This window comes from Pongo pygmaeus, chromosome 2 (assembly GCF_028885625.2).
Source record: "Pongo pygmaeus isolate AG05252 chromosome 2, NHGRI_mPonPyg2-v2.0_pri, whole genome shotgun sequence".
Taxonomy (NCBI): Eukaryota; Metazoa; Chordata; class Mammalia; order Primates; family Hominidae; genus Pongo; species Pongo pygmaeus.
Genome location: NC_085930.1, coordinates 67,598,749 through 67,622,936, shown reverse-complemented (window position 1 = coordinate 67,622,936; position 24,188 = coordinate 67,598,749). Strand labels below are relative to the sequence as shown.

The 24,188-nt window shown below is 48.9% G+C and overlaps 2 protein-coding genes across 4 annotated transcripts in view; one reads left to right on the top strand and one right to left on the bottom strand.

The window, feature by feature from the left end:
* Positions 1 to 6,294, top strand: part of TATDN2 (TatD DNase domain containing 2) — a 31,977-nt gene extending 25,683 nt beyond the window's left edge. The window contains exons 4-7 of one of the 3 annotated variants that reach the window (XR_008501556.2): positions 1,411 to 1,538; positions 3,347 to 3,530; positions 3,733 to 3,829; positions 3,954 to 4,086. Coding sequence is in view for 2 of the 3 variants with exons in the window: in XM_054481348.2 (XP_054337323.1) it covers positions 1,411 to 1,538; positions 3,347 to 3,530; positions 3,954 to 4,094 (453 nt within the window). In the remaining variant the exon portion in view is untranslated. Of the gene's footprint in view, positions 1 to 1,410; positions 1,539 to 3,346; positions 3,531 to 3,732; positions 3,830 to 3,953; positions 4,133 to 4,293 lie in introns of those variants that run through there. The other 2 variants (XM_054481348.2, XM_054481349.2) reach the window with 2 other exon arrangements.
* A 569-nt stretch (positions 6,295 to 6,863) lies between these two features.
* On the bottom strand, positions 6,864 to 15,001 carry GHRL (ghrelin and obestatin prepropeptide). The gene is made up of 4 exons (XM_054481359.2): positions 14,865 to 15,001; positions 14,540 to 14,656; positions 11,496 to 11,604; positions 6,864 to 10,685 (listed from the first exon to the last, which is right to left on the bottom strand). The coding sequence occupies exons 1-4, from the start codon at positions 14,970 to 14,972 to the stop codon at positions 10,666 to 10,668; spliced, it is 354 nt and encodes a 117-aa protein (XP_054337334.1). The 5' UTR covers positions 14,973 to 15,001; the 3' UTR covers positions 6,864 to 10,665.
* Between the last annotated feature and the right edge of the window lie 9,187 nt (positions 15,002 to 24,188).

Below are 24,188 nucleotides of genomic sequence, written 5' to 3'. Positions count from 1 at the left end.
AGAAACTACGCATGGAAACATTAACATGAGGTAATTTGCTTACAATGAATTAATCTTTTTTTTTTTTTTTTTTTTTTTTTTTTGAGACAGTCTTGCTCTGTCCAGGCTGGAGTGCAGTGGCATGATCTCAGCTCACTGCAACCTCTGCCTCCCAGGTTCAGGGGATTCTCCTGCCTCAGCCACCCAAGTAGCTGGGATTATAGGCACCTGCCACCACACCCAGCTAATTTTTGTATTTTTAGAAGAGACAGGGTTTCACCATGTTGGCCAGGCTTGTCTTGAACACCTGACCTCAAACCTGACTCAGCGTCCCAAAGTGCTGGGATTACAGGCGTGAGCCACCACGCCTGGTGAATTAATACTTTTCTTTGTTCTAAACCTGGGCTCATTAGAGGAAAGAACAGGTCCTAACTCTACTTTTTTCATTTAAATTAACAATAGTGAAGATTTAAAAGTGGGTAGTGTTATAAAGAGTAAAGTATATCTGTAGTTATTGACCTGTGAGGATATCCGATTTTGATTGAGTAAAGGAAGCAAATTGGCTGGGCACGGTGGCTCATGCCTGTAATCCCAGCACTTTGGGAGGCTGAGGCAGGCAGATCAGTTGAGGTTAGTTTGAGATCAGCCTGACCAACATGGCGAAACCCCATCTCTACAAACAAATACAAAAATTCACCAGGCAAGGTTGTGCCTGCCTGTAATACCAGCTACGCGGGAGGCTGAGGCAGGAGAATCACTTGAACCCAGGAGGTGGAGGCTGCAGTGAGCTGCAGTTGCGCTGCTACACTCCAGCCTGGGCGACAGAGCAAGATTCGGTCTCAAAAAAAAAAAAAAAATTGTAGAAAATATAAATGTAGTATTTGTTTCTTTAACAAATATTTGAGCACCTTCTGAGAGCCAGGCACCTTGCTGGAGATGCACACAAACACCATGCCCTGCCGTCCCCAACAGCTTTGCATAGGAGAGGTCTGGAAGTTGGTATCTCTTGAGAGCAGAGGTGGGGACAGTGAGGTGAGGGACATTAACTTTGTACTTTATGTTCTTAATCCCTGCCCTGCCCCTGCCACCCCAGGTCAGCATCATATAGTGGTTACTGTGTGGACTGCCAGGGTTCAAGTTTGGATCCTGGTGCTATAGCTGCTGGCTGCAAGTTAACTTGCCCTCACTGCATGCTGCGCAGACAGCAGCACCTGCCTCAGGGTGGTTGTGAGGACTGCAGGTTATGATAGACCTGCAGTGCTTTGGGTACTACCTGGCTCTGTTGTAAGTGACCAATAATCATTAGCTATTATTACATTTTATAGTTAAAAAAAGAGACACGGGGGGTGCCTGCTGGACTGGGCGTTCCAGAGGTGATGGACTTCTGAAGTGCTGCTAACCAGCAGGGGTTGTCGTTGTGTCCTCTCCTAGGTATTTGAGAGACAGCTGCAGCTGGCTGTGTCTCTAAGGAAGCCCTTGGTGATCCACTGCCGAGAAGCTGATGAAGATCTGCTAGACATCATGAAAAAGTTTGTGCCCCCTGACTACAAGATCCATAGGTTAGAAGACTGGAACTTCAGTAGGCAAATGAAAGAAACACTTCCTCTAAGTTGATGAGGACAGCAATGATCGTATTCTGTCATTATACACTACCTATTCTTTTTTTTTTTTTCGAGACGGAGTCTCACCCTGTCACCCAGGCTGGAGTGTAGTAGTGCAATTTCAGCTCACTGCAACCTCTGCCTCCCGGGTTCAAGCAGTTCTCCTGCCTCAGCCTCCTGAGTAGCTAGGATTACCGGCACATGCCACCACGCCCAGCTAATTTTTGTATTTTTAGTAGAGACGGGGTTTTGCCATGTTGGCCAGGCTGGTCTCAAACTCCTGACCTCGTGATCTGCCTGCCTCAGCCTCCCAAAGTGCTGGGATTATAGGCGTGAGCCGCTGTGCCCGGCCTATACACTATCTTTTCTAAAGAATTAACTATTAGGTTAAACCACTTGAAATTTCTCATATTTGACCTTTTTTTTTTTTTGCTCACAAAATAGTAACTTCATATGGTTTGAACTAATAACCCTAAATCACCAGTGAGCACAAGGGGCCTTTTGTGCCCGCATCCTGGGGATGGGCAGAAATGGAGTCTCAGTTCTCAGCAGTGAGGACTGCTGATCTTGAGAGGTTGCTGTGGGGTCTGGTGGCTTAGCACACAGAGCATCTTAGGGTATTTGAAAGGACATTTTCTTTCCTATTTTGAACTTGAAAGCTCCTTTCTCCCCAGTTATGAAAATCAAGATCGTGTTTTATCAGAATGGCATCTATGGGTTCTTAAGTTCAGTTTGGTAAACTCTCTGAACTTGTGAACTCTTGCCACATGTAGGTACTGGGCTTTGGCTTGCCTCTGGGGACATCTGGAGGTGCTGCCAGGAGACAGGTTGGATGGTGGCTTCTGCCTACATAGCATGTGGGACTGGGTGGTCATAGGTGCTGTGGGAGCCAGAGCAGGGGCCCATCATCATAGCCCAGCCAGAAGACTCAGGAGGTAATGCCTGGCCGACTCCTTAAAGATGGTTGAGAGGGGTTGGCTGAATAACAAGGACTCTAGCACCCAAACCGGGTCTTGTCAGATGGCAGAAAAAGGAGGAGGATGGGGCTGTCAGGGCCTTTGGGTACCTAAGCAGAGTGAGTGAAGCCTCTGACCCCTGGCTGGTGCACACACCAATGATGAGGCAGTCAGTTGGCTTTTCTGTGTCGGTTGGTTTTTCATTACTTCATTTTGGGCTAACTTTGAAGGAAATGTAATGGTGGCTGGTAGGCCAGGGCTAAGACCCAATGAGGTGGTATTGCAGGAGGAGGCCCTGAATTTCCAGATTGTTCATGTTCTTGGTGCCATATATATCGTTACGATATATATGGCACCAAGAACATGAACAGGCATCAGATTAAGAAAATTCACCTGTAGTTGGACTCCCCAGTATTTTGTTAGATTTCCTTTCAGTTCATTTGACTACATGGGCATAGTTTTTATATGCTGTCATTGTCATCATAGGGGCCACAGTTCTTGATTTTGCTCCTCTTCAGTGTTAGAAGCATTTCCTATCCCAGTGTGTTCTCTGTGGTGGTCATCTCAGGTGACTGCAGAGCACTCTGGTGTGCGTGGTATCTCTGAGTGATCTCTGATCACTCACCAAGTGCCATCTCGAGGCTTCCTGTGTTGGAGCCGGCCCTTATCTGTGTTTACTGTGGAGTCCTTCCCTAGGATGCAGTCTTTCCGTTTCTGGGAATCATTGAAAAGGGGTGATGGGTCTAGGGGGAGCTGGGGGCTGCTGCAGAGGGGACTGCGAGCAGCCCTGATGTGGAGTTCTGTCCCCAGGCATTGCTTCACCGGCAGCTACCCGGTCATTGAGCCCCTGCTGAAGTACTTTCCCAACATGTCTGTGGGCTTCACGGCAGTGCTGACATACTCCTCCGCCTGGGAGGCCCGGGAAGCCCTGAGGCAGATCCCACTGGAGAGAATCATCGTGGAAACGGATGCTCCCTATTTCCTCCCTCGCCAGGTAAGGGGGTCTTCAGGCTGAGTGGAGGCACCGGAGGGAGACGGTAGGGAGGTGGGTGGTCACCCTTACAAGGTTGGCAGGGCCAGAGCCCCAGTGACTTCCAGGTCCCATCCTGGGCTGTGTAGATGCCTCCTTGCTGTTAACTCTGCAGAACCAAAAGTCTAGGGGGCTGAGAAGCTGAAGGGTAACCACTCTCTTCCAGGCAGTGCAAAGCCCTACCCTGTAGAGGGTAGTCCAAGGAAGCGTGGGACCCTGCTCACCCAGAGCCCCCATGACTAGGACTCTCCCTGCACCTGCAGGTAAAGGGGTCTCTACAGGGCAGCCCCAAAGAGGTCCTTGCTGGGGAAGGGACAGGGAGGGAGTTCTAGATTATGACTGTGCACAGATGGCACAATGATGTTATGACCGCTTGATGTCTTCCAGGTTCCCAAAAGCCTTTGCCAGTATGCCCACCCGGGCCTGGCCTTGCATACGGTCCGAGAGATTGCCAGGGTCAAAGATCAGCCACTCTCCCTCACCTTGGCTGCCTTGCGTGAGAACACCAGTCGCCTCTACAGTCTTTAAGCAGAGAAGGTACAGTCCTCGGGAGTCTCCTAGAAAAGGTCATAAAACTCACATTCTGTGTTTTTTAAAAACCAGGACAAACAAGTCTTTTGTTGCATTTTGTTAATGTAAAGAATATAAACATAGTATGAGCATTAAGCCTGATTTGTTTTGAGTGACATGATTCGGAACCTTCTTCCTTTTCTCTTCCACCCTCCAGGGCGACCAGCAGCCTGACAGAACACAGGCTGGCTTGAAGTCTGTGTCTCAGGTCGAGGATGTGTTTAGAGAGCTGATTGGAACACAGAAAACCAGGACAGGATGTTTTCCTCCAAGCGGGTCATAAGGCTTCAGCTTCTGGGTGGTGGGTGGGGTGGGGTGGGCGTGGAATGAGGGGTATGGGGACTGCCTGTAATAGCACTGGGATTTTGCCTCCCAGCCAAAATGCTCCAGGGTAGGCAGCAAAGAAGAAAGAGTGTGATATGAGGGTACAGTGAGTTTGGCAGTCCAAATTCTGTTCTCTGCAGCCTGTGTTTTTGAGTAGTTTGTGAATAAAGTCACCCGCCTACTCGTCTAAGCACATGTGGGTGTGTAACTCAGTTCCTGGTTCTCGGTTCTAAAAACAGACTTCCAACTGGGAAACTTTTTGAGGGAAATTAACTGGAGACCTATCTCAGAAGTTTATTTTCTTGCAACCAGCGAAGTTGTCCTCCTTCCTTCCCTGGATAACTCTTCAATTTGACTGTCACTGTTCTGGTGTCAACTGCAGCGTCGGCACAGGCAGAAGGACTTCAGCTGCTGGTCTCATTGGTTCCACTGCCATTGATATGGGGTGGTGCAGAGGAGCACTCATTGTCCATGATGGAGATCCAGGACAGACTGGGGGACTCCAGGAAGAGGCCTTCTTGGGGAAGAGGACCCCAAAGGAGGTACTTCCTACTCACTGATGCCCTCAGGGCTGCTGTGTGGGTGTGTTAAGCTGATAAGGTTCAGTTTGCAGCAGAAACTACCTGCTAGTCTTGTGTCAGGGGTTCCCAGCCTCCTTTTGTTTCACTTTTGCCCCCTTCTTGGGAACATTTGACCAAAAATAATCCTCATTTCATCTTGCGTACAGTCCCTTGTGTGCCCCGCCCAGGTTGAGAGGTGAATCAACGTAATTCTCCGAAGCTCTGCTGGGCAGCTCAGCCATGTTATATTGTCTATGCAGAATAAGCAGGCCTAGTGTCCACAAATGTACCAGTCCTTCTCCCGCTTCTCCTGGGTGCCCCGTTGCCTTTGCCTCTCCTGTGTCCTGTCTTTCTGTGTTTTAGAAGCGAGAGCCTCTCCTTCACCTTTTGCGCAACTGAGTCATCTCAAGTCCTGAGCTCTGCTCTGCCGCCTGCTGGTGCCTTGTAAAGGTATATTCATTACAGGCCCTAGAGGTTCTAATGGTCCAGGGTTAAGTGAGAGGAGACTGTACTTTGTTTCAAAGGATCCTTCACCCTGATCTGCAGTGAGGTGGATAGGTCACCTGGAGTCCCTCGTCTATGTTCTTGGAGGCTTAAATTGTAAAATACATCCCTTATGGAATCCTAAATTCCTCTAGGTGTTTTTGGAAGGCACATTTGGGCCTTGTGAACTAAAATGGAATGGATTTAATATTTCCTATCTGGTATTTCCATCTTGCCCCTGGTACACAAGTCACTGGCCTGGAACTCAGCCTTGATTCACTGTCTGTCTTCATGGATCAGCTGTGCTGTTATGTTGTCTGTGCTGCAGATTTGCCCATGTGGGAAGTCGGGGGGGACCTGATTTCCTGCTTGGAAGATTTGGGGGGCTGCCGAGCATATCAAAGTGCTTTATAGTCACCAAGTGAACTGCAGCACAACCATCTCCTCTCCAGCAAGCCCTGAAGTCAGTAGTGCCTACAGGTGAAACCAACCAACCCTGTGTTAGAGGAGGAAAAGCGGAGATGACATGGAAGTCTCCAAGCCTGTGCCATCCACCTGCCAAGGAAAAGCACAAGGTGCTATCTACTTTTCTCTCTAGGATTTAGATTATCATTTATGTGCTGTTGCACAGTGAAACCTCACCTGTGTGGGCGTGAAAGCTGATTGGCATTGTTTTTGATTCAGCTTTTTGGATGGCTGATTGTTTTCACTGTGCTGCGGGAATGCCTCTGTATTTTTTCCCCTCTTTGGCCATCTTTTTCTGAAAATAAAGTGATGGATCCTCTAGCCAACCCAGTCTCTCCGTGTTTGTGTAGACTTACCTGAGTGATGCAATGGTTTAGTCTGGTTGCTGGCCAGCATTGTAACCCAAGAATCCAGATAGCTGGAGACTTTCTTGAGTATCTGTGTGGCTCTCTGTAAAATTAAACTGCATATAAGAATTCTTAAAGTTCGGCCGGGCATGGTGGCTCACTTCTGTAATCCCAGCACTTTGGGAGGCCAGGGTGGACAGATCACTTGAGGTTAGGAGTTCGAGACCAAGCTGGCCAACATGGTGAAACCCTATCTCTACTAAAAATACAAAAATTAGCTGGGCGGGGTGGCACGCGCCTGTAGTCCCAGCTATTTGGGAGGCTTAAGCTGAAGAATCACTTGAACCCGGGAGGTGGAGGTTGCAGTGAGCCAAGATCGCACCACTGTACTCCAGCCTGGGTGACAGAGCGAGACTCTGTCTTTCCCCTCCCCCCGCCTCCCCGCAGAAAGGAATTCTGAAAGTTCTACAGCCTTTGAGTGTTAAGTAATTTTACTGTCTGGGAACTCAGATGCACTGCTTCTTTCTAACCTATGTAGATACTTTCTTTTTTTTTTTTTATTTTTTGTTTCCAGCTCAAGGCTGTAGGAGGAAGAAAAATCTAGTCCCTGGGGGTACTGATGAATCATTTGGATGGTGGGCGTTGGACTGTGAATTCCTGATGCCTCTGGGTAATCTCTGGAGGAAATTCTGTTTCATTACTTGCACTCAGCGCTCCTATTTTGTACTAAGGTATTCTTGAATACAAGCGCACCGGCCAAAAAAGTAAACTTACGCATAAAAAGAAAGGCTCTCTTCCTTCCAAGAATGCTGTACACCTTTGAAGTCTCTGTTGCTGCCTCGTCTTTTAGATACAATCATTGATTATGTATTTTTGGCATTGTCTTGAACTTTGTTTCAGTTCCTTCACAGTTGAATGTACAGTTGGCTTTGTCCACTCAGTGATGGTCCTTGTGACTGTTCTTGGCTTTTCTGTTGTTTTTCCATCTTTCTATAGGAAGCTTGGGACCGATACTCATCGTTTGCTTTCAGCACCTTAATTTTGCTTCGTTCATTTTTGTAAAGTAAGGGCAAATGGCCACTGGAATGTACAGTGATTGAAAAAGCAAACTCTGTCAAAGATGGTGATTAGTGGCCAGCCAGTCCCTCTCAGGGTCACTGTATTAAAAAGTGCTCATTTGCCAGTGACTTTTTTTTGTTTTGTTTTGGTGTTTTTTTTTGAGACTGAGTGTCCCTCTGTTGCCCAGGCTGGAATGCAGTGGCCTGATCTCGGCTCACTGCAACCTCCACCTCCCAGGTTCAAGGGATTCTTGTGCCTCAGCCTTCTGAGTAGCTGGGACTACAGGCGCCCAACAGCATGACTGGCTATTTTTTTTTTTTTTTTTTTTTTAATTTTAAGTAGAGATGAGGTTTTGCCATGTTGGCCTGTTTGGCCTTACACTCCTGATCTCAGGTGATCCACCCGCCTCGGCCCCCCAAATGCCAGTGACATTTGAAGGTGGATTCAGATTAAGGTGGGTAGCTTAGTGGAGGCGTCTCAACCCTTTTCTGTGCACTGTCTCAAGATAATTTCTGAACACACACCTATAAGTGCATAAGAACTTAAATACATGTGCTGTTATGCTAATTATACACAAAGTAAAAGTTTTTTCACAAGGAGAATTTTTTTCTCCAGCAAATAGCTCACTCACCCTAGGGTTACATACACCCCACTTTAGAGACCCTCAAGTTACAATGGTATCATTAAACGATGCATAAAGGAGTGGGTTTAAGAAAGCTGATACAGGAACGTGTTTGAAATAATACATTTTCTCAAGGGTGTCCTCTAACCATTTTCTTTGATAAATTATATTTCTGCCCATTGTTGACTTGAAATTGTCCTCACCCATCTACCAAGTTCACCCGTGTATTCTGAAGGAAAATGAATGACAATGGAAACCTCTCTCATCCTAGGCAGTAGAGCGAGGGAAGCTGCACTGGCTGAGAGGCTGTGGAGCCAGATGAAAAAGCAGCACCTGAGCCCTGTGGCGTTAGCCGTGAGTCGGCCACGTGCTTGCTGTGTGTTTTAGGAAAGTTACTTAATTTCTCTGAGCTTTGGTTTTCTCCCTCATAAGTAGGCTTGCTGTGAAAATGAAGTGAAATCACATTAATTTGCATGAGCATTTAACACGGTGCCTGGTGCACATCAGGGGTGTGGCAGTAAGTGCTGGCTGCTGTAGTAATTGAATGCTTAGCTACATGCCGGGCCCTTTGCCAGCTACAGCTCGTGTGAGATCTCATGTTCAGTCTTGGCAGTAACCCAGCAAGGTAGGCATTTTACATGTGAGGAGCCTGAGAAATTCAGTCTTGGCCTGGATCACAGAGCTGGTATCCAAATTCAGGTCTGAGACCAAAGCCCAGATCTTTGCACTACCCCTTGTTGCCTGGCACAGGTGAGAGTGCCCAGTCCACAGTGGGTGCGCAATATCTGTTTCTATTTGAATGACCCAGGCAGGCGGGTAATAATGCTTGTGATTTCTTTGAGATAGAATTAAGTTCTTGTCTTTGCTGGGGGAAGCATCAGGTGACCAGCATTTGTCCAGAGCTTGGTACCCATCCTCTCCCAAGCCCAATCAGTAGGTGCTTTCTCAAAAAGAAACCATCTCCTAACCACTTTGGCCATATTGGGCTTTCGCTCCTCTTCTGTAGCTATGGATATGAGGGCTGTGGGCAGTTAGCGATAATCAAGGTTGTATCCCAACTAAGTGACAGAGCTGAGACAGTTAAGTTCCAGGACAAGTGTGTTGATCTCTGTACCCACTTGTGCCAGGTGCCCGGGGAGGTGGGGGCATGGCTGTCTGGGCGTGGAGGGGTGAGTAGGGGGCCTGCAGTGTGCTGTGATGCCTGGGAAGGGGATTCTAAGCCATTTCCCATCAGCCATTTACTAAGTAGCCTGGGGATCTTGTTAAAATGCAGATCCTGATAGATTAGGGCTGGGGTGCTGCCCAAGATTCTACATTTCTAAGAGTCCCTGGATGACGGTGGCATTCACAGACCACAGCTTCTATGTGAGGGAGAGCAGTTGGGTTTCTGTCTGCCTGCCGCACCTGATCAGTGGTTAGTGCCTGAATGTGTGGCAGCCAGAATTTTACTTGGGGAGACGCTCGGCTCCTAGCACCCTCTGTGGTAGGGGTTTTCCAGAGTGTGGGCATTACCCCAACTGTCTCTGCAGACGGCTTCCTGCATGTTTCCCACAAGTGCTCTGATGGCTGAATTGGCAAGTCTGTGGTGCTGCTCTTTGGGGCCACCTCGTTCTTTGCCTTTCCCTCCCCTTAGCGATGTGTCCCATCCGTTGCCCACAGTCAAGTCAGTCCACACGTTTAGGCTAAGGTGGGCGTGACCGAGTGGCCTTCCCCCGGGAAGTCGTAACTGGAATTAAGTTGTGGAACATAAGAGTCAAGGCTCATGTCTGCTGTGAGCTGGAGTTGAGGGAATGTTTGGGGATCCCACCTGGTATCAGTAAGGGAACCACGGCGACGGCTAGCCTTGCCCACATGAGGCATCTGCTTTGTCAGGCCTTCTCAGTAGTGGAGAAGGGAGGAAGGAGAATGCAGCTCTTTCAGCGCTGTCTAGCAGTGCCCAAGAGCCGTGATTGGGCACCTCACTTAACGTCTAACTTCAAATTCACTCTTGGGCATTCCTGTCTTCCTCTCCAATCTTGAATGGATGTTGGCTCCGATAATGTCATCCTGAAGTTTCTTTGTCCACACAGCCCTGGCTGGTTGTTAATAAGCTGTTAATGCAGCCTTGCACTCAGGAAGCCCTGATGTTTAAAGGAACTGTGTCTTTGTTCTTCCTCTCTTCCCTCTTTCTCTTAGTCCCACTTTATCTCTTCTTTCTCTTCCTCTCCCTCCTCCCTTTCCCCTCTCCCTCCTCCTCTTCCCCTTTCCCTCCTGCTCTCCCCCTTTCTGTCCTCCTCCTCTCCCCCTTTTTCTCCTCCTCCTCTAAGAAACCCAGTCTTAATTCCACACAATGCATGCACATGCACTAGCTTCTCTGCTTGAGTGAGCTGGTGTGATTAGGTTTTCTAAACATGCACACTGGCCTTGCTACTTGTCCTTTTATTCCCTTCCCACAGATCATAAACCAAGAATTATTTTTATTTGTATTATTTTGATTTTTTTAAAGTGAAATGTTAACTTTTCCTCTTTGAAATAAATTCCCATTTGGAACATCAGCATGCAGTTTGAACATTTATTTGCTTCCTGAGCTTGTACAACAGTCGTGGGAGTTGCTGCAGAAGCAAGCGAAAAGCCAGATGAGCGCTTCTAAGCTTAGGAGGAAGAGAGAGGTGAGTAAGGCTTGTGGGCGATCACTTGTCAGCTGGGGCCTCTGGAAAGCAAGAGGTTGAGTCAGAATTCTGGGTGCACCGCCCTGCTAGTGCTTTTCTTCCACTGTGGTGAGATTGGAGGTGGGATGTAATGGTGGGGGTTGCGGGGAAGCACTGGCCTTGGAGTCAGAGGGCGGCACTCAAGTGTGGACTGTTGTGCCCTGGGCAAGTCACCTCAAAGCTCTGAGTCTTGGTTTCCTCGTTTGCACAGTGGGGTGAATGCTACCCCTGCTGTTCCCCAGGGGTGACGGGTCACTGCCTTGGTGAGGACAGTGCTTTGCAGATGTGCAGGTGTTTCTGCCACCTCAATCAGTTGGGCGGTTTCTTTTTTTTTCTTTTACAAGATGAGGGGGTTCAAAGCAAACCCTTTGCTTAACTCGGGAAGCTCTAATATTTGAAGGAACCGCTTAACAGGCTGCAGAACCTGTTCTGAGTGCTATTTTGGCACCAATTCCTTTTTGTTTGTGGAGTAAAGTTACTCAGTGAAGATGGTGTAACACCAAATAATTGTAGACTCTCACAATAGGTAAAATAGCTCCATTTTACAGTTAAGGCAGCTGAGGTTCAACTGAGGCCCCAAAGCTAGTTAATTTACTAGTTCTTAGAACAGTCTTTGAACACAAAGACTATGATGAACTCCCTTCTGAGCCACTCACAAATATTAGCCAACCACTGTCCTGCAGATCTTTGGGAAAGGGAAATTAGAAGTTCTTTTGGAGAGGCAGAGGTTGGGGAAAACTCGTCACCCACAGAGTGAACGCCCACGTGGGGCTGCAAGGAAACCCAGCAAACCCGGTCCAGGCAGGACTCACCTTTGGCCTCTTCCCAGAGGATGTCCTGAAGAAACTTCCCCAGGGCCTGGCTGTGCTGCTGGTACTGAACCCCTGACAGCTTGATTCCAACATCAAAGGGGGCGTTGAACTAGGAGGCAGGGCAGGGAGGACCCAGGAGATGTCAGAGGTCATGCCCATCCCCATCCCAAAGGGGGCTCTGGGCTCTGTTCTCTCCTCAGGAGTGGAGAGGGAGAATGGCCTTTGGGCCCCAGCAGGGACTGCTGAGTGACACCTCAGCCAGGTTCTCTTCCTTTCTCAGGACCACAGCTCACCTTCCCACTCACCATCTTTCAGACACTTACCTTGCAGTCTCATGCCTCTCAGCCTTAGCCTTTAATGGGATTGCTGATAAAAGCTGTGGTGTCCCCTAGTATGAGATTTTTTTTTCTCCCTTGCAGTTTTGAAGACAAAAGTTGAGTCACCAATGCAGCATTTCAGGCCCTGGCAGGGGGTCTGCCCAGCATTCTCAGCACTAGCCTGCTGGCCTTCTATTCCTTCCCTGCTCCCAGCTCTTTCTCCTTTCTCTCTTGTGTGTTTCTTCTCCTTTTTCTCCTTCCCTAGGTATTTTTTCTCTCATATACATAGACCTTTCTTTGATGCCTGGAAAATCAAAAGGAAGCTGATGTTTTCCTAGAAAGAGGCTCTGAGCCAAGTCTTTTCTGTGCCTCCATTTCTTCCCCTCCACAGGGAGAGTGCCCCATCTCTTCCATGTTCCAGGCATTCCTGAGATGACTTATTGGAGCTCAAAGCTTTGGGTAAGTGGGAAGGAGCTCTGCTGCAGCCACATGGCAGACTTTCCTTGAGAGCATAGATTGTCTCTGCCAGTGGCTGCCTCGGTGCCTGGCCATGTTGGGCACTGACTTGTCTGAGTCAGGGAAGGATCTTAGTGCTGGGTCATTTGGTCCTCGCAGTAGAAGCCCAGGGAGTTGGAGGCCAAGGACTAGAATGCAGGACTTTTAAACGCACCTGGCCCTGAAAACCACTTTAGTCCCATTGCCCTTCCTCTGCGTCAGGCCAGGCGTCCTCAGTGCCTCCCTGTGGGGTAGGCGCTACCACTGTGCCCGTTTTACAGGTGAGGACAGAGGTGCAGAGAAGCTATTAAACAACCAATAGCTATGCGTTCCCTTTTCGAACTCTCCCTCCCCTTAACTCCACCGTGAAGGTGGACCCAGTGGGGAATGACATGATTTTTTTTTTTTTTTTTTAAGGAAAGTTGGGGCCATCCATTCCCTCCAGTAAATACTCGTTTTTCTTCCACCGCTGAGGCAAATGCGGGGTGGCCGATCACCTGGCAGACATCTTAGGAAACACGAGCACCGGTCTGGGAAACTGCTGGCCTGGCCTAACACCTGGCGCTGTGGTGCAGGCAAGTGAGAGGTGTCATAGTGCTGGCTGGTGGGGGGCCAACTTACCTCTTGGCCTCAGTAGCCCATCTGTTCAATGGGAGTGGGACTTGGTCTCTAAAGTCTTCTACTCTGAAACTTGATTTTGGGAGGGAAAGGTTTGCGGGGAGGTAGAGGGGCCTGAGATGAGAAAGGTGGGTGGGACACTAGGTTGTGAGGGGTTTGGTAGTGGGGCGCTCCAGGGCTCTGTAGCCACTCCTCTTCTGGCAGCCCCAACATCCTCCAGGCATTTGACTTCTCATTCCAGCCAAGGCAGTGTGGGTCACATGCTCCAAGGCTAGCTTTCAAAGAAACTGCAAAATTCCCGCTGTATCAGCCCCACCTTGCATCATCAGCCACCAAGACCTCTTTCTCATCTGGGCTACTGTGCAGCTCCTCTGGCTGGGATGACCATGTGTGGAGCTAGCCATCTCACCAGCAAAATATCCTGGTTTTGGCATAAGGGTATGCAGCTCTTTCACATGGGAATCTAGTGGATCCCATCGTGTGGAGGAAAGGTCTTAACACCGCTAGGCGCTGGTGAGGATGAAGGCAAGCAGGGGCTTGGGGAGCTTCCGACGGCTTTATTCCTTGACTGGAGAAGAGTATGGTGAACAGGCAGAGGCCAAGGCGGGCACATTTCACTCCTCCGGAAGGAAGAGGCCTCCCCTGGGCCACTGTGTGCTGTTTCTGTCCATCAGACCAGTGAGGAGGAAGAGGGCTTGGGGACTGGAGTCAGCCCTGACCTTGTGTTGCGTCTCTTGCATACACCACTGTGGTATCTTGGGCAAGTGAGTTCACCTCTGAACTGTTCCTCGGCTCTAAAGTGGGAATAATGCCAGCCCTGCTTACCTCACAGGTTGTTGTAGGGAGGAGGTAGGACGGTTAGAGGTGAAGTTGGTATCCTCGGGCACAGCGTCTAATAGCTGCCATTATTAAGTGCTACCTTGGGGGAGTCCTGCCTTAGCTGCGAAATGATGTCGCCAACCAAATATTTAGAAAAAATCATTCCCTGAACCACAGCCACAGGAAGGTTGCGTAGACAACCCCGTAAAATCCTTTACTCCCTCCTCCTCTCCATCCTTGGGTTGTCTTAACTTTCTCCTTGCCCCACGCACTATTTGTCAGAGCAAATCGTCCAGACCTGCCCCCTCCTTGCCTCCAGGTGAGGTGAGTGGGTGCCGGAGCCTGGGCTAGCGCCAGCTCTCCCATCCAGGATGCTTTTTTGAAGCACTCCACTCCCCAGTTCAGGCCCTGGAAGCCCCTGAGTAAAACACGGTTTTCTGCAGAGAAACATCTTCAGTCTGGGCCTGCCGTTTATTTCTGGGTGTCTTTGTCTCTGGGCACTGTATTTTCTGTCACCTTTGAGTCACCTGGAGGCTCGGGCACTCTCTCTCCTCTGCCCAGACTCCTTCCATCCCTATTCTGTTGTAGCAAAGTTACTTCTCCTAGATGTTTTTCTCTTAATGGGCAAAGACCTCACAGACCCCAGGGCAGAGCTCAACTCTTGTGGTACTGGTTTTATAGTTCTGGGGAGCTTGTAGTTGGGACCCTGTTCACTGCCACCTCTCCCTGTCCTCCCTCTCCCGTGACCTCACCCTCCTCGCTGCCACAGAATCGTAAAACTGCAGAGGTACCGACCCGGATTTCCAGTTCATCCTCTGCCCCTTCTGCCTGACCTCCATCTTCCGGGCGGAGCCAGCCTTCTAGAGCTCGGGGCTGCAGCTTGGCTAGTGGCTTCTTGGACTCCTTTCTCTGCTGGAAAGGGGAAATAGTCTCTTTAGGACTCTAAGCCCCCATGTCCTTCCAGAAACAGTGAGGTCAGACCCAGAGTCCTTTGTGCCCTGGGAGAAGGCTGAAGCCCATAGATTGCGCTGCTGCTCCAGGTCACAGAGCTGGTTGCTAAGTGGCAGGGCTGGAACAAGATACCCTAGTCAGCATGTGGGGCTTTGTGGGGAGGTCTCACCTGGACTCTCTGGTGTTCAGGGCTCAGGAAGCTGGAGCCTGCCATGGCCAAGTTCAGCCAGAGCATGCCGAGGAGCAGGAGGCTGCAGATGGTACCTGGGGAGGGCATGGCCTCAGCTGGGTTGCAGACAGGTGGGCCTGTGGGAGAGAGGTCTCCAGGCAGCTGCCTCCCCTTCTCATGTGCCTCTGAGCTTGCTCAGGTAGGAGCCCAGCAAATGGCATGAGGGGCTTTACCATCTGGGGTCCTGACTGCTGTGTAGAGAGGACCCCCCCTCCACCTCCCAAGGTAGAAGAGAATGGATGTGTGTTCTCTTTTGCAAGGCTGTTCAAGGCAGAACGCCTGGCAGCAGGACTTGATAGGGGCTGGGGGTCCTCCCCAGTGCCTTTCGTCCCAGGCTCTGAGGAGCTCGTGGCAAGTCTTTTCATGAGGAGTGAGGAAGCTGAACCAGCAAGGGCCCCAGGGGACTTAGCAGGGAGGGGGGTTAGAGGCAGCTGTCTAGAGCCAGACAGACTCAGATTGTCCAACATCCCCTGTGTTTAGAGGGGACTTCTGAGGCCCAGAGAAGTTAAATGGACAGGCAGCAGTCATGGACAATAAACCTGTCAGCAAACGCACACAGAGAGTAGAGAGAGCCTACCTGCAATTCCTGGCGGAGGTGGTGCCTGGTGGCTGTCGGGTCCTTATATAGGATGATTGGTGTTTGTTTTAAACCAGCAACCCCATCCCAGAGGTGGCCTAGCTTCCGCTGGGCTGATGTACATTCCTTGGGAACTAAAAATGTTCATGTCCTTTGGGTAGAAGTCAACAGTGGAGGTCAGATGCACTGCGGCATTGCTGGGTTGGCGAGGGGTGAAGCATGTGCTCCAGCTGTCCCTAGAACACAGGGTGGCGGGATGCCCCAAGTGGGCATGGCCCTGGTGGAGGAGGGAGGGAGGAGAGTGGCTCTGGGGTCTGGGTGCGGCTTTGTTGCTGTGTGATTTTAGCTTACTCGCCCTTTCTCCCTGGGTAAAATGAGGCTGTCATCACTAGGAGAGCTCTGAGACCTCACCAGTCCGGTGCCCCATTGTTTCCCATGTGCTGTTGCTGCTCTGGCCTCTGTGAGCCCCGGGAGTCCGCAGGGAGCCAGGCTGGTGATTCTACACCTTCCCGAGGAGGAGAGTCCCACCTCCCGGTTGAGCAGATTGCTCCTGATCGTCCTCTCCAGAGAGTGGGTGTGGGGATAACTTCAGGCAGTAGCTATGCTTCAGTCATTTCTGCCATGTGCTGTGACATGACTGCCTGGCCTGGCGTTTTTTCGCATAGCAGCTTGCCTTGCCTTCCCTCAGCTGCTTTGGTCCCTATTTTAGTGGATGCCTCTTCTGAGAGGGAAGTGCATTGGACCTGGAGGTGGAAGATCTACGCTTAGCACGGGCCTGGCTCCTCCCTCATTGACTGGCCTTACGCAGACCGCAAATAATTCCCCTTACCCAGAGTCTTTGAGGGTGAAATAAGGCGATGGGGGAAAGTGACTTCTAACCTGTGAAACACCCTGCAGATGACAATGGTTTCATACCAGGCCCATAGGACTTCCCAGCATAGGCCAAGGCCACTGCCTCATTTCCCTCGGCCCCAGGAATTTCTTCCTTTCTGGAGTGCCTCATCCGACTGGATGCCCAGGCAGGAACCCCTAAGGGCCAACAAGTTGTCTGCAGAGAAGTTCTAGCAGTTCAGGAGAGGAGCTCACCTTAGGCTGGGGCTTGCGGCAGGGATGTTAGCAAAGGCTCCAGGAAAGAGGCCTGTGGTGAACTTGGGGCAGGGCTTTGAAGGGAGGGCTTTGCGGCAAGCAGAGGGGAGGTGAAGGCGTGGGTAGAGTACGTCAGGGCTGCAAGGAGAAGGTTGGGTGGCTTGGGGGAGGGTGGCGATGGGGTCATAACAAAAACATTAGAAGGTGGTTTGGGGCCAGATGATGCCTGGGGAGCTGCTAGCCCAAGAAGTTTGGGCTTTTTTTGCAGGAGGGCAGCCACCGAGGATTCTTGAGAGACCGTAGAGTGAATGAAAGAGTTGGAAAGACTTTAAAGCTCTGGGAGGCTGAATCCTTTATTTCGCTGGAAGAAAAACTGAAAGCCAAGAGGGCCATGCTTTCCCCAAAGCTTTACAGCCATCAGGGGCAATGCTGGGACTCCCCCATGGATCTCTTGACTCCTAATACAGTGCTCTTTCTGATATGCCATCTGGCTCCGTAATGAACATCGTGTTCCAGGAAAATCAGTCTGCGCTGAACAGGATGGAATTGGGGCAGGATGTCCAGTGAGGAGGACATTGAGGCAGTAGAGCAGTTGATTGCCAAATGACCACCTACCCTGACTTAAAAGATCAACCTCAGGGTGGATTGGAGCTTTCTAGAGTCTCTTGGGACAGCAGAAACACAGGCCGGGTTGGACTGAATCTTTAAGTGGGACATGAGGGACAAAGTACCTCCTGTTGGTAAACATCTCACCACCAGCCCACTGTGGTGGCTAAAATCCCACCTTTAGTCCCAGCAACATGTGAGCATGTCACCAGGAGGTCTTCACTGGCCTGTCTGCCACCTGAGTATAGGCATCTTGTGTCCCTGGAGCCCAGAGAGGCTGAATGTGGAGAGGGTGGAGAGAGGTCTGTAGTCCTCAGAGAAGACTTGCAGCTTTTTCAGAGCCACCAACCCCATAAAAAAAAAAAATCCCCAAACAGAAAAACCCTAACTGTGGTGACCAGGTACCTCCTGAGACATGAAGCCTCCACTTACCTGGACCCTGGAGGCCTTTCCGGGCACAGCTGCCAGTGTTGATCTTAGATAAGACCACCAGCAAGTAAACACCCACTGCGCAAAGCTGTGTTATCTTTGGGGAACTGAAATGTCCCCTGGGAGTTGGAAACTCCCCAGAGTCGAGGAAGGAAGAGCTGATGGACAGAAGAACCGTGGTGGGAGGAGGCACCCGGAAGCTACCTCGCTGCCCTGTCAGTTACGGAATGGAGGAGAGATGCCAGCTGGAGGACACAGCAAATTTGAACCAAGAGGAGCTTGGAGGAAGCCCGAACGACCTGGAGGGGACTGGCTGACCTTCCTCATTCTTTCCAAGTGTGAATAATAACCAAGCCCAGTTTGGCAACTCCTTGAGGGTGAGGACGAAGCCCCATTCTCCTTTTTGGAACTTGGTGGGGGCTCAGGAAGCAGGTTCTCTCCAGTCGGTGGCTTTCTTTTCTGTTGCGGGTCTCTCAAGGGCCTGACTTCATGAAGGCACATGAGTGACTCATCATTTATGAATTAATTGCTATATGTAAAAGGCATCCGAGAACAAATTATCTTCATAGACTTTTCATTATAATTTTATTTGTACTGATAATTAGTTGGTTTAGCAAGCTCTTTTTTCATAGATTTGGCTAAACTTCAGTCTGAAAGAGGCAAATTCTGGGGTTCTAGAAAGAGATTTTATTCTTTGATATAGGGCTATTTGGTGGGGTTTCTTTTTGTTCTAGTTTAGTAGCTTCCATAATTTCGAGATTCACATTTTCCAATAGAAATATACAGGCATACGTCGGAGGCATTACAGCTTTGGTCCCAGACCACAATGAAGTGAGTCACACGAATTTTGTTGGTTTCCCAGTGAATATAAAACTTATGCTGATAAAATACTATAGTCTAAGTGTGCAACAGCATATGTCTAAATGAATATGCATATATATTTTTTTGAGACAGGGTCTTGCTCTGTCACCCAGGCTGGAGTGCAGTGGCACTATCATGGCTCACTGCAGCTTCCACCTCCCTGGACTCAGATGATCCTCCTACCTCAGCCTCCCAAGTAGCTGGGACTGCAGGTGCACACCACCACACCCAGTTAATTTTTGTATTTTTTGTAGAGACAAAGTCTTGACATGTTGCCTAGGCTGGTCTTGAACTCCTGGCTTAAGTGATCTGCCTGACTTTGCCTCCCAAAGTGCTGGGATTACAGATGTGTAGTCTTTGAAATCCAGTGTGTGTTCTTACAGTGCATTTCAATTTGGACTAGCCATGTTTCAGATGCTCAGCAGCCACATGTGGCTCATTCTAGATAGGCGGCCATCTCTCTTAAATCCTCCCTAACCTTAGCCATGCTCTCTCATCCCTCCCTTCACCAAGCTCTGCCTCTCTCACTGGGGCTTCCCTAGCCTCCTGCCATCCTGGGGCCAAAGCTCTAACACTTTGCCTCTCTTGTGTCTTGTTCCCCTCCAATGGCTTCTTTCTGCCTTAAAATACACCCAGGTTCCTAATCCTGAAAACGTCTATTGTGCACCGATCCCACCCTCCCCTCGTGTTACCATCTCCATTTCCTTCCCCTTTCCTTGTGTCCTCTTCTTTGCTGTGTCCTGGCCCCTCAAAACTTGAACTTGACTCTCATCCCCACCGCTGTACTGAAACTATTGTCTCAGCGTTGCTGATCATCCAGCCTTTTAGTCTATGGACCGCTAAGAGCCATAGGACCTCAGGGTGGGACATGGCCTGGAGGGCCATCTCATCTCAATTTCCAGATACAGACCTGTGTTGGGTTGTGTTGGATTCATGAGGAAAGCTTCATAAGTTTTATGCACGTTTATAAGACTCCATCCTTGGATTCTGATCCAGTAGCTCTGGCGTGGGGGCCTTAGAATCTGTTTCAAGTATCTCAGGTAATATTGATTATAAATTATCAAGTATCCCAGGTAAATTTTGATTATAAATGCTTGCTTCCAGCAGAAAATTTAAACATATGGAAGATGAAATCTTTCTCTCTGAATAACCCAATTCAGTTTCCATTAATGTGAATATCTTATATAACCATAGTACATTTATCAAAATTAAAACACCAGTGTTAGCACATTACTGTTAATCTCCAGACTATTTGTAAGTCACCAATTTTTCCATTGTCCCATCTGTTCTTCCTTTTCTTTCTCTTGTCATAACCACTTTTAGAGGGTTTTGAATGGTATCACTTTGTCTTCACCGTTGGCTTATTAGCTATACTGTACTGTTCTATTCTTTGAGTGGTTGCTCTAGGATTTACAAATATGACTTCAACATATTGCAGAATACCTTCAACAACTACGATATCCTTTCACAGATAGTGTAAGAACTGCACTACAGAATGCTTTCATTTCCCCACTTCTATTCTTTGTGATATTATTGTCCACATTTTATTTTTACACAAGGTATGAGCCCCACAATGCATGTTAAATAGCCAAAGTTTTTAGACAGATTAAAGAAATTAAGAAAAAGTCTTATGAACTCAGGTATTTACTATCGTGTTGCTCCTTATTCCTTAGTGCAGATCCATTTTTCTTTTCTTTTTTATTTGAGACAGGGTCTCACTGTGTCACCTGTGGCTGAGTGCAATGGCGTGATCTCAACTCACTGCAGCCTCCACCTTCTGGGCTCAACTGATCCTACCACCTCAGTCTGTAAAGGGATATCTGCAAAGGGATATCGGAGTTGTTGAAGGTATTTGCAATATGTTGAAGTCATATTTGTTTTTTTTTTTTTTTTGAGATGGAGTCTTGCTCTGTTGTCCAGATTAGAGTGCAGTGGCGTGATCTTGGCTCACTGCAACCCATACCTCCTGGGTTCAAGCAATTTTCCTGCCTCAGCCTCCTGAATAGCTGGGACTACAGGCATGTGCCACCACACCCAGCTAATTTTTGTATTTTTAGTAGAGATGGGGTTTTGCCATGTTGGCCAGGCTGGTCTTGAACTCCTGACCTCAAGTGATCCACCTGCCTTGGCCTCCCAAAGTGCTGGGATCACAGGCATGAGCCACCGCGCTGGGCCTGAAGTCATATTTGTAAATCTTAATTTTTGTATTTTTTTTGTAGAGACAGGGTCTCACCATGTCGGTCAGGCTGGTCTCACACTCCTGGGCTCAAGCAATCCTGCTGCCTCAGCATCCCAAAGTGCTGGGATTACAGGTGTGAGTCGCTGTGCCCAGCCTGTTTTTCATCTAGTATTTTCCTTCTGCCTGAAGGAAACTTCTTTTGACATTTCTTGTAATGGCAGCTCTGCTGGTGATTAATTCTTTCAGCTTTTATTTGAAAGAGTCTGTATTTAAAAAAATATATATTTTCACTAGGTATAGAATTTGAGGCTGACAGGTTTTTGTTTTAATTTTTTCAGTACTTTAAAGATGTTAATTTTCTTATGGTTTGCCTACTTTCTGATGAGAAGTTGGCTGCTGCTCCTTTTTTTTTTTTTTTTGAGACAGAGTCTTGTTCTGTCGCCCAGGCTGGGGTGCAGTGGTGTGATTTCGGCTCACTGCAACCTCCACCTCCTGGGTTCAAGCAATTCTCCTGCCTCAGCCTCCCGAGTAGCTGGGATTACAGGCACCTGCCACCGTGTCTGGCTAATTTTAGTAGGGACGGGGTTTCACCATCTTGGTCAGGCTGGTCTCGGACTCCTGACCTCGTGATCCACCCGCCTCAGCCTTCCAAAATGTTGGGATTACAGGCGTGAGCCACCGCACCTGGCCTGCTGCCACTCTTATATTTGTTCTTCTGGATGGAATCTCTCTTTTTTTCTGGTTGCTGGGAACATGGGCTATTCCCACCCCCTATGTGAGCACCAGCTGCTTGGTCTATTGGTTTCACCCTTCATATCTGAAGGTTAGTACTTGTCCAAAGACTCCGGGAGACCCTTCAGCTCTCAGGAGCTTGCTCTGTGCAGCTTCCTCCTCTTGTCATCCTCTGCCTTCATTTCTGCCTTGGTCTTTTTTGTTTGTTTGTTTGTTTTTTTGAGACAGAGCCTTGCTCTTTCACCCAGGGCAGAGTGCAGTGGTGTAATCTTTGCCCACTGCAACCTCTGCCTCCCTGGTTCAAGCAATTCTCCTGCCTCAGCCTCCTGAGTAGCTGGGATTAACAGGGGTGCACCACCACGCCCGGCTAATTTTTATATTTTTAGTAGAGACGTGGTTTCACCATGTTGGCCATGCTGGTCTTGAACTCTTGATCTCAGGTGGTCTGCCCGCCTTGGCCTCCCAAAGTGCTGAGATTACAAGCGTGAACCACCGCGCCTGGCCTGCCTTGGTCTTCCTGAACTCTGACTTCTGTCTCTTCAACTCCTGGAGACTACTAGACTCTGGGGAGTCTCTCTTTACCTTTTTGCCCAGAAACTTCTTCTGGGTAGTAATCTGGGGCATTTGTTGTGCTTACCTGTTTCCCTTTTCCCAAACACTGCCTGTTGTCCTATGTCTGAAAGCAGTAGTTGTTTCATGTATTTTTCATGATTTCCTAGTAGTTTATAGTGTGAGGGAAATTCTTATTTATTATTAAAGAGACAGGCTCTTGCTGTGTTGCCCAGGCTGATCTCAAACTCCTGGGCTCAAGAGATCCTCCTCCTTCAACCTTCCAAGGTGCTGGCCACTGCGCCCAGCCAGGGAAATTTTTTTTTTTAGACAGAGTCTCGCTCTCTTGCCCAGGCCGGAGTGCAGTGGTGCAATCTCGGCTCACTGCAACCTCCACCTCCTGGGCTCAAGCGATTCTTGTGCCTCAGCCTCCCGAGTAGCTGGCACTACAGGCACACACCACTGCACCTAATTTTTGTATTTTTAGTAGAGATGGGGTTTTGCCATGTTGGCCGGGCTGGTCTTGAATTTATGGGCTCAAACATTCCACCCGTCTTGGCCTTTCGAAGTGTGGGATTACAGTTGTGAGCCACCATGCCTGGCTGGGAAATTCTTATAATCGTTAATCCTTTATATGCAGAAGTGGAAGGTCTCCCCTTAGTGTTTCTGGGCTCACTTGTAAATGGAAGCCTGTGAATCTTCTAGTTTTGGGAGTTGTTTTCACAGTGGCTTGCTGAGTTTTGTACTCAGAATGGATGAGTATTTGATGGCAATTTTTGGGGTCTCTGGCTTATAGCACCATAAAAACTCCCTTTTCTTCACCCTGCTGATCTTTCAGAGGTATTGTGTCTGTGAAGGCTTTGGCCTGCTCCATGTTCTAGGGTCTGTGGGTTTCTTTTGCTGTCCCAGTTGCTTTGTTTTTGCAAAAGGATTAAAAACATACGGCTGCTAGCGCCATCTGGCCCTAACCAGAGCTCTATGCCCTTTAAATTTCCCTTACTTTTATCTCATTTGGGCTTGACAACTGCCCTGCAAGTTTTACAGATAGTATTTCTATTTGACTAGGCTATTTTGTGGTAACAAATTTTGGGGTCTCCTCTTACCCCAGGAATGGTTAATGTGTTGCCACTCTAAGTATAAACAACGATTAATGGTGCCAACTTCATAATTATCTTAACCGATCCTTGGTGGTGTGAGTTAAAATAGAGTACACAGCCAGGGACCCATTAACCTACCACCAACCCAGAGTAACACAGGACTAGTTCCTTCTTGGTATTTTCTTGGTGACAGCAGCTGGCACTATAGGAAGCCCAGGCCCAGGCTTGAGGAGCACAGAGCATATCAGGGAGGCAGACGTGGATATGGTTCAAGGATTCAGTGTAGAACTCGACACTCAGTAGTGCACGCGAAGGTGCCTTCCTGGGCTTTGCTTTTCTGAGTAAGGGAAGGAAGGAAGCAGCCGTTTTCATGTTGGTCTCAGAAGGCTTGGGTTTTGTGAAGTGACTGGGAGGCTGACTGGGCCAGGCCATGGCCTCTCTATCCTCACCTTTCACCAAAGCAGTTTCACTTTTTTCTGTGTTACATAGTATGATCAAAGATTGTTTTTTTTTTTTTTTTAAAAAGGGGGTTTTGCTGCTGAAAAAGGAGGGAAGGACAAGAAGTAGGCAGACTAGGGGTCCTGAGGCGAGTGGGCTGACCTTTTATCTGAATCTATTCATACAAAGGTTTGGTGTGAGAAACACCCTTGGATTACAGCTGAGGAGAGCCCCCCAGCTCCCACCCTGATTCTACAGTGGGGAGTAACTCTTGAGATGGGCCAGGCCCTGATGCTGGCTTTACGTTTGCACAGTCCTGGGCAGGGCTTCTACCTTCTGAGCGCTTCCTCATCACTGAACTGGGGACACCCACACAGGGTTCTTGTGTTGCTTAAATTAGTGAATGTGTGAAAGATCCAGTGTAGGGTCTGGCTCACTGCAGGCTCAATGATGGCTGTGGCGATTGTCAGGGTCACAGGGCCTCTGCTGAAAGGTAATACCTGGTTCAGGGTCAGTTAGGCCTCCCATCATGGGGCCCTCCTTTCCCTGAGAGGGTCAGTAAACTAAATGAATCGTGCCCACTTTCTGGGCCAGCATCTTAACTATTGGTGTTTGGTTAATACCACCTTGCATCTGCGTGGCATTTTGTGGGTCACCAGATGCACTAGCGTGTTTGAGTCTTGCAGCCATCCTATAGGGCAGACTGTATT

What these genes read in the sequence shown, in the direction of transcription:
- GHRL (XM_054481359.2), bottom strand. Translation starts at nt 14,972, where the DNA reads ATGCCCTCCCCAGGTACCATCTGCAGCCTCCTGCTCCTCGGCATGCTC. An exon ending in AGGATGAACTGGAAATCCGG is followed by an intron (nt 11,605 to 14,539) that starts GTCGGTACCTCT and finishes CCTGCCTCCTAG; the next exon opens with TTCAACGCCCCCTTTGATGT. An exon ending in CCTCTGGGAAGAGGCCAAAG is followed by an intron (nt 10,686 to 11,495) that starts GTGAGTCCTGCC and finishes CTTGCTTTCCAG; the next exon opens with AGGCCCCAGCTGACAAGTGA.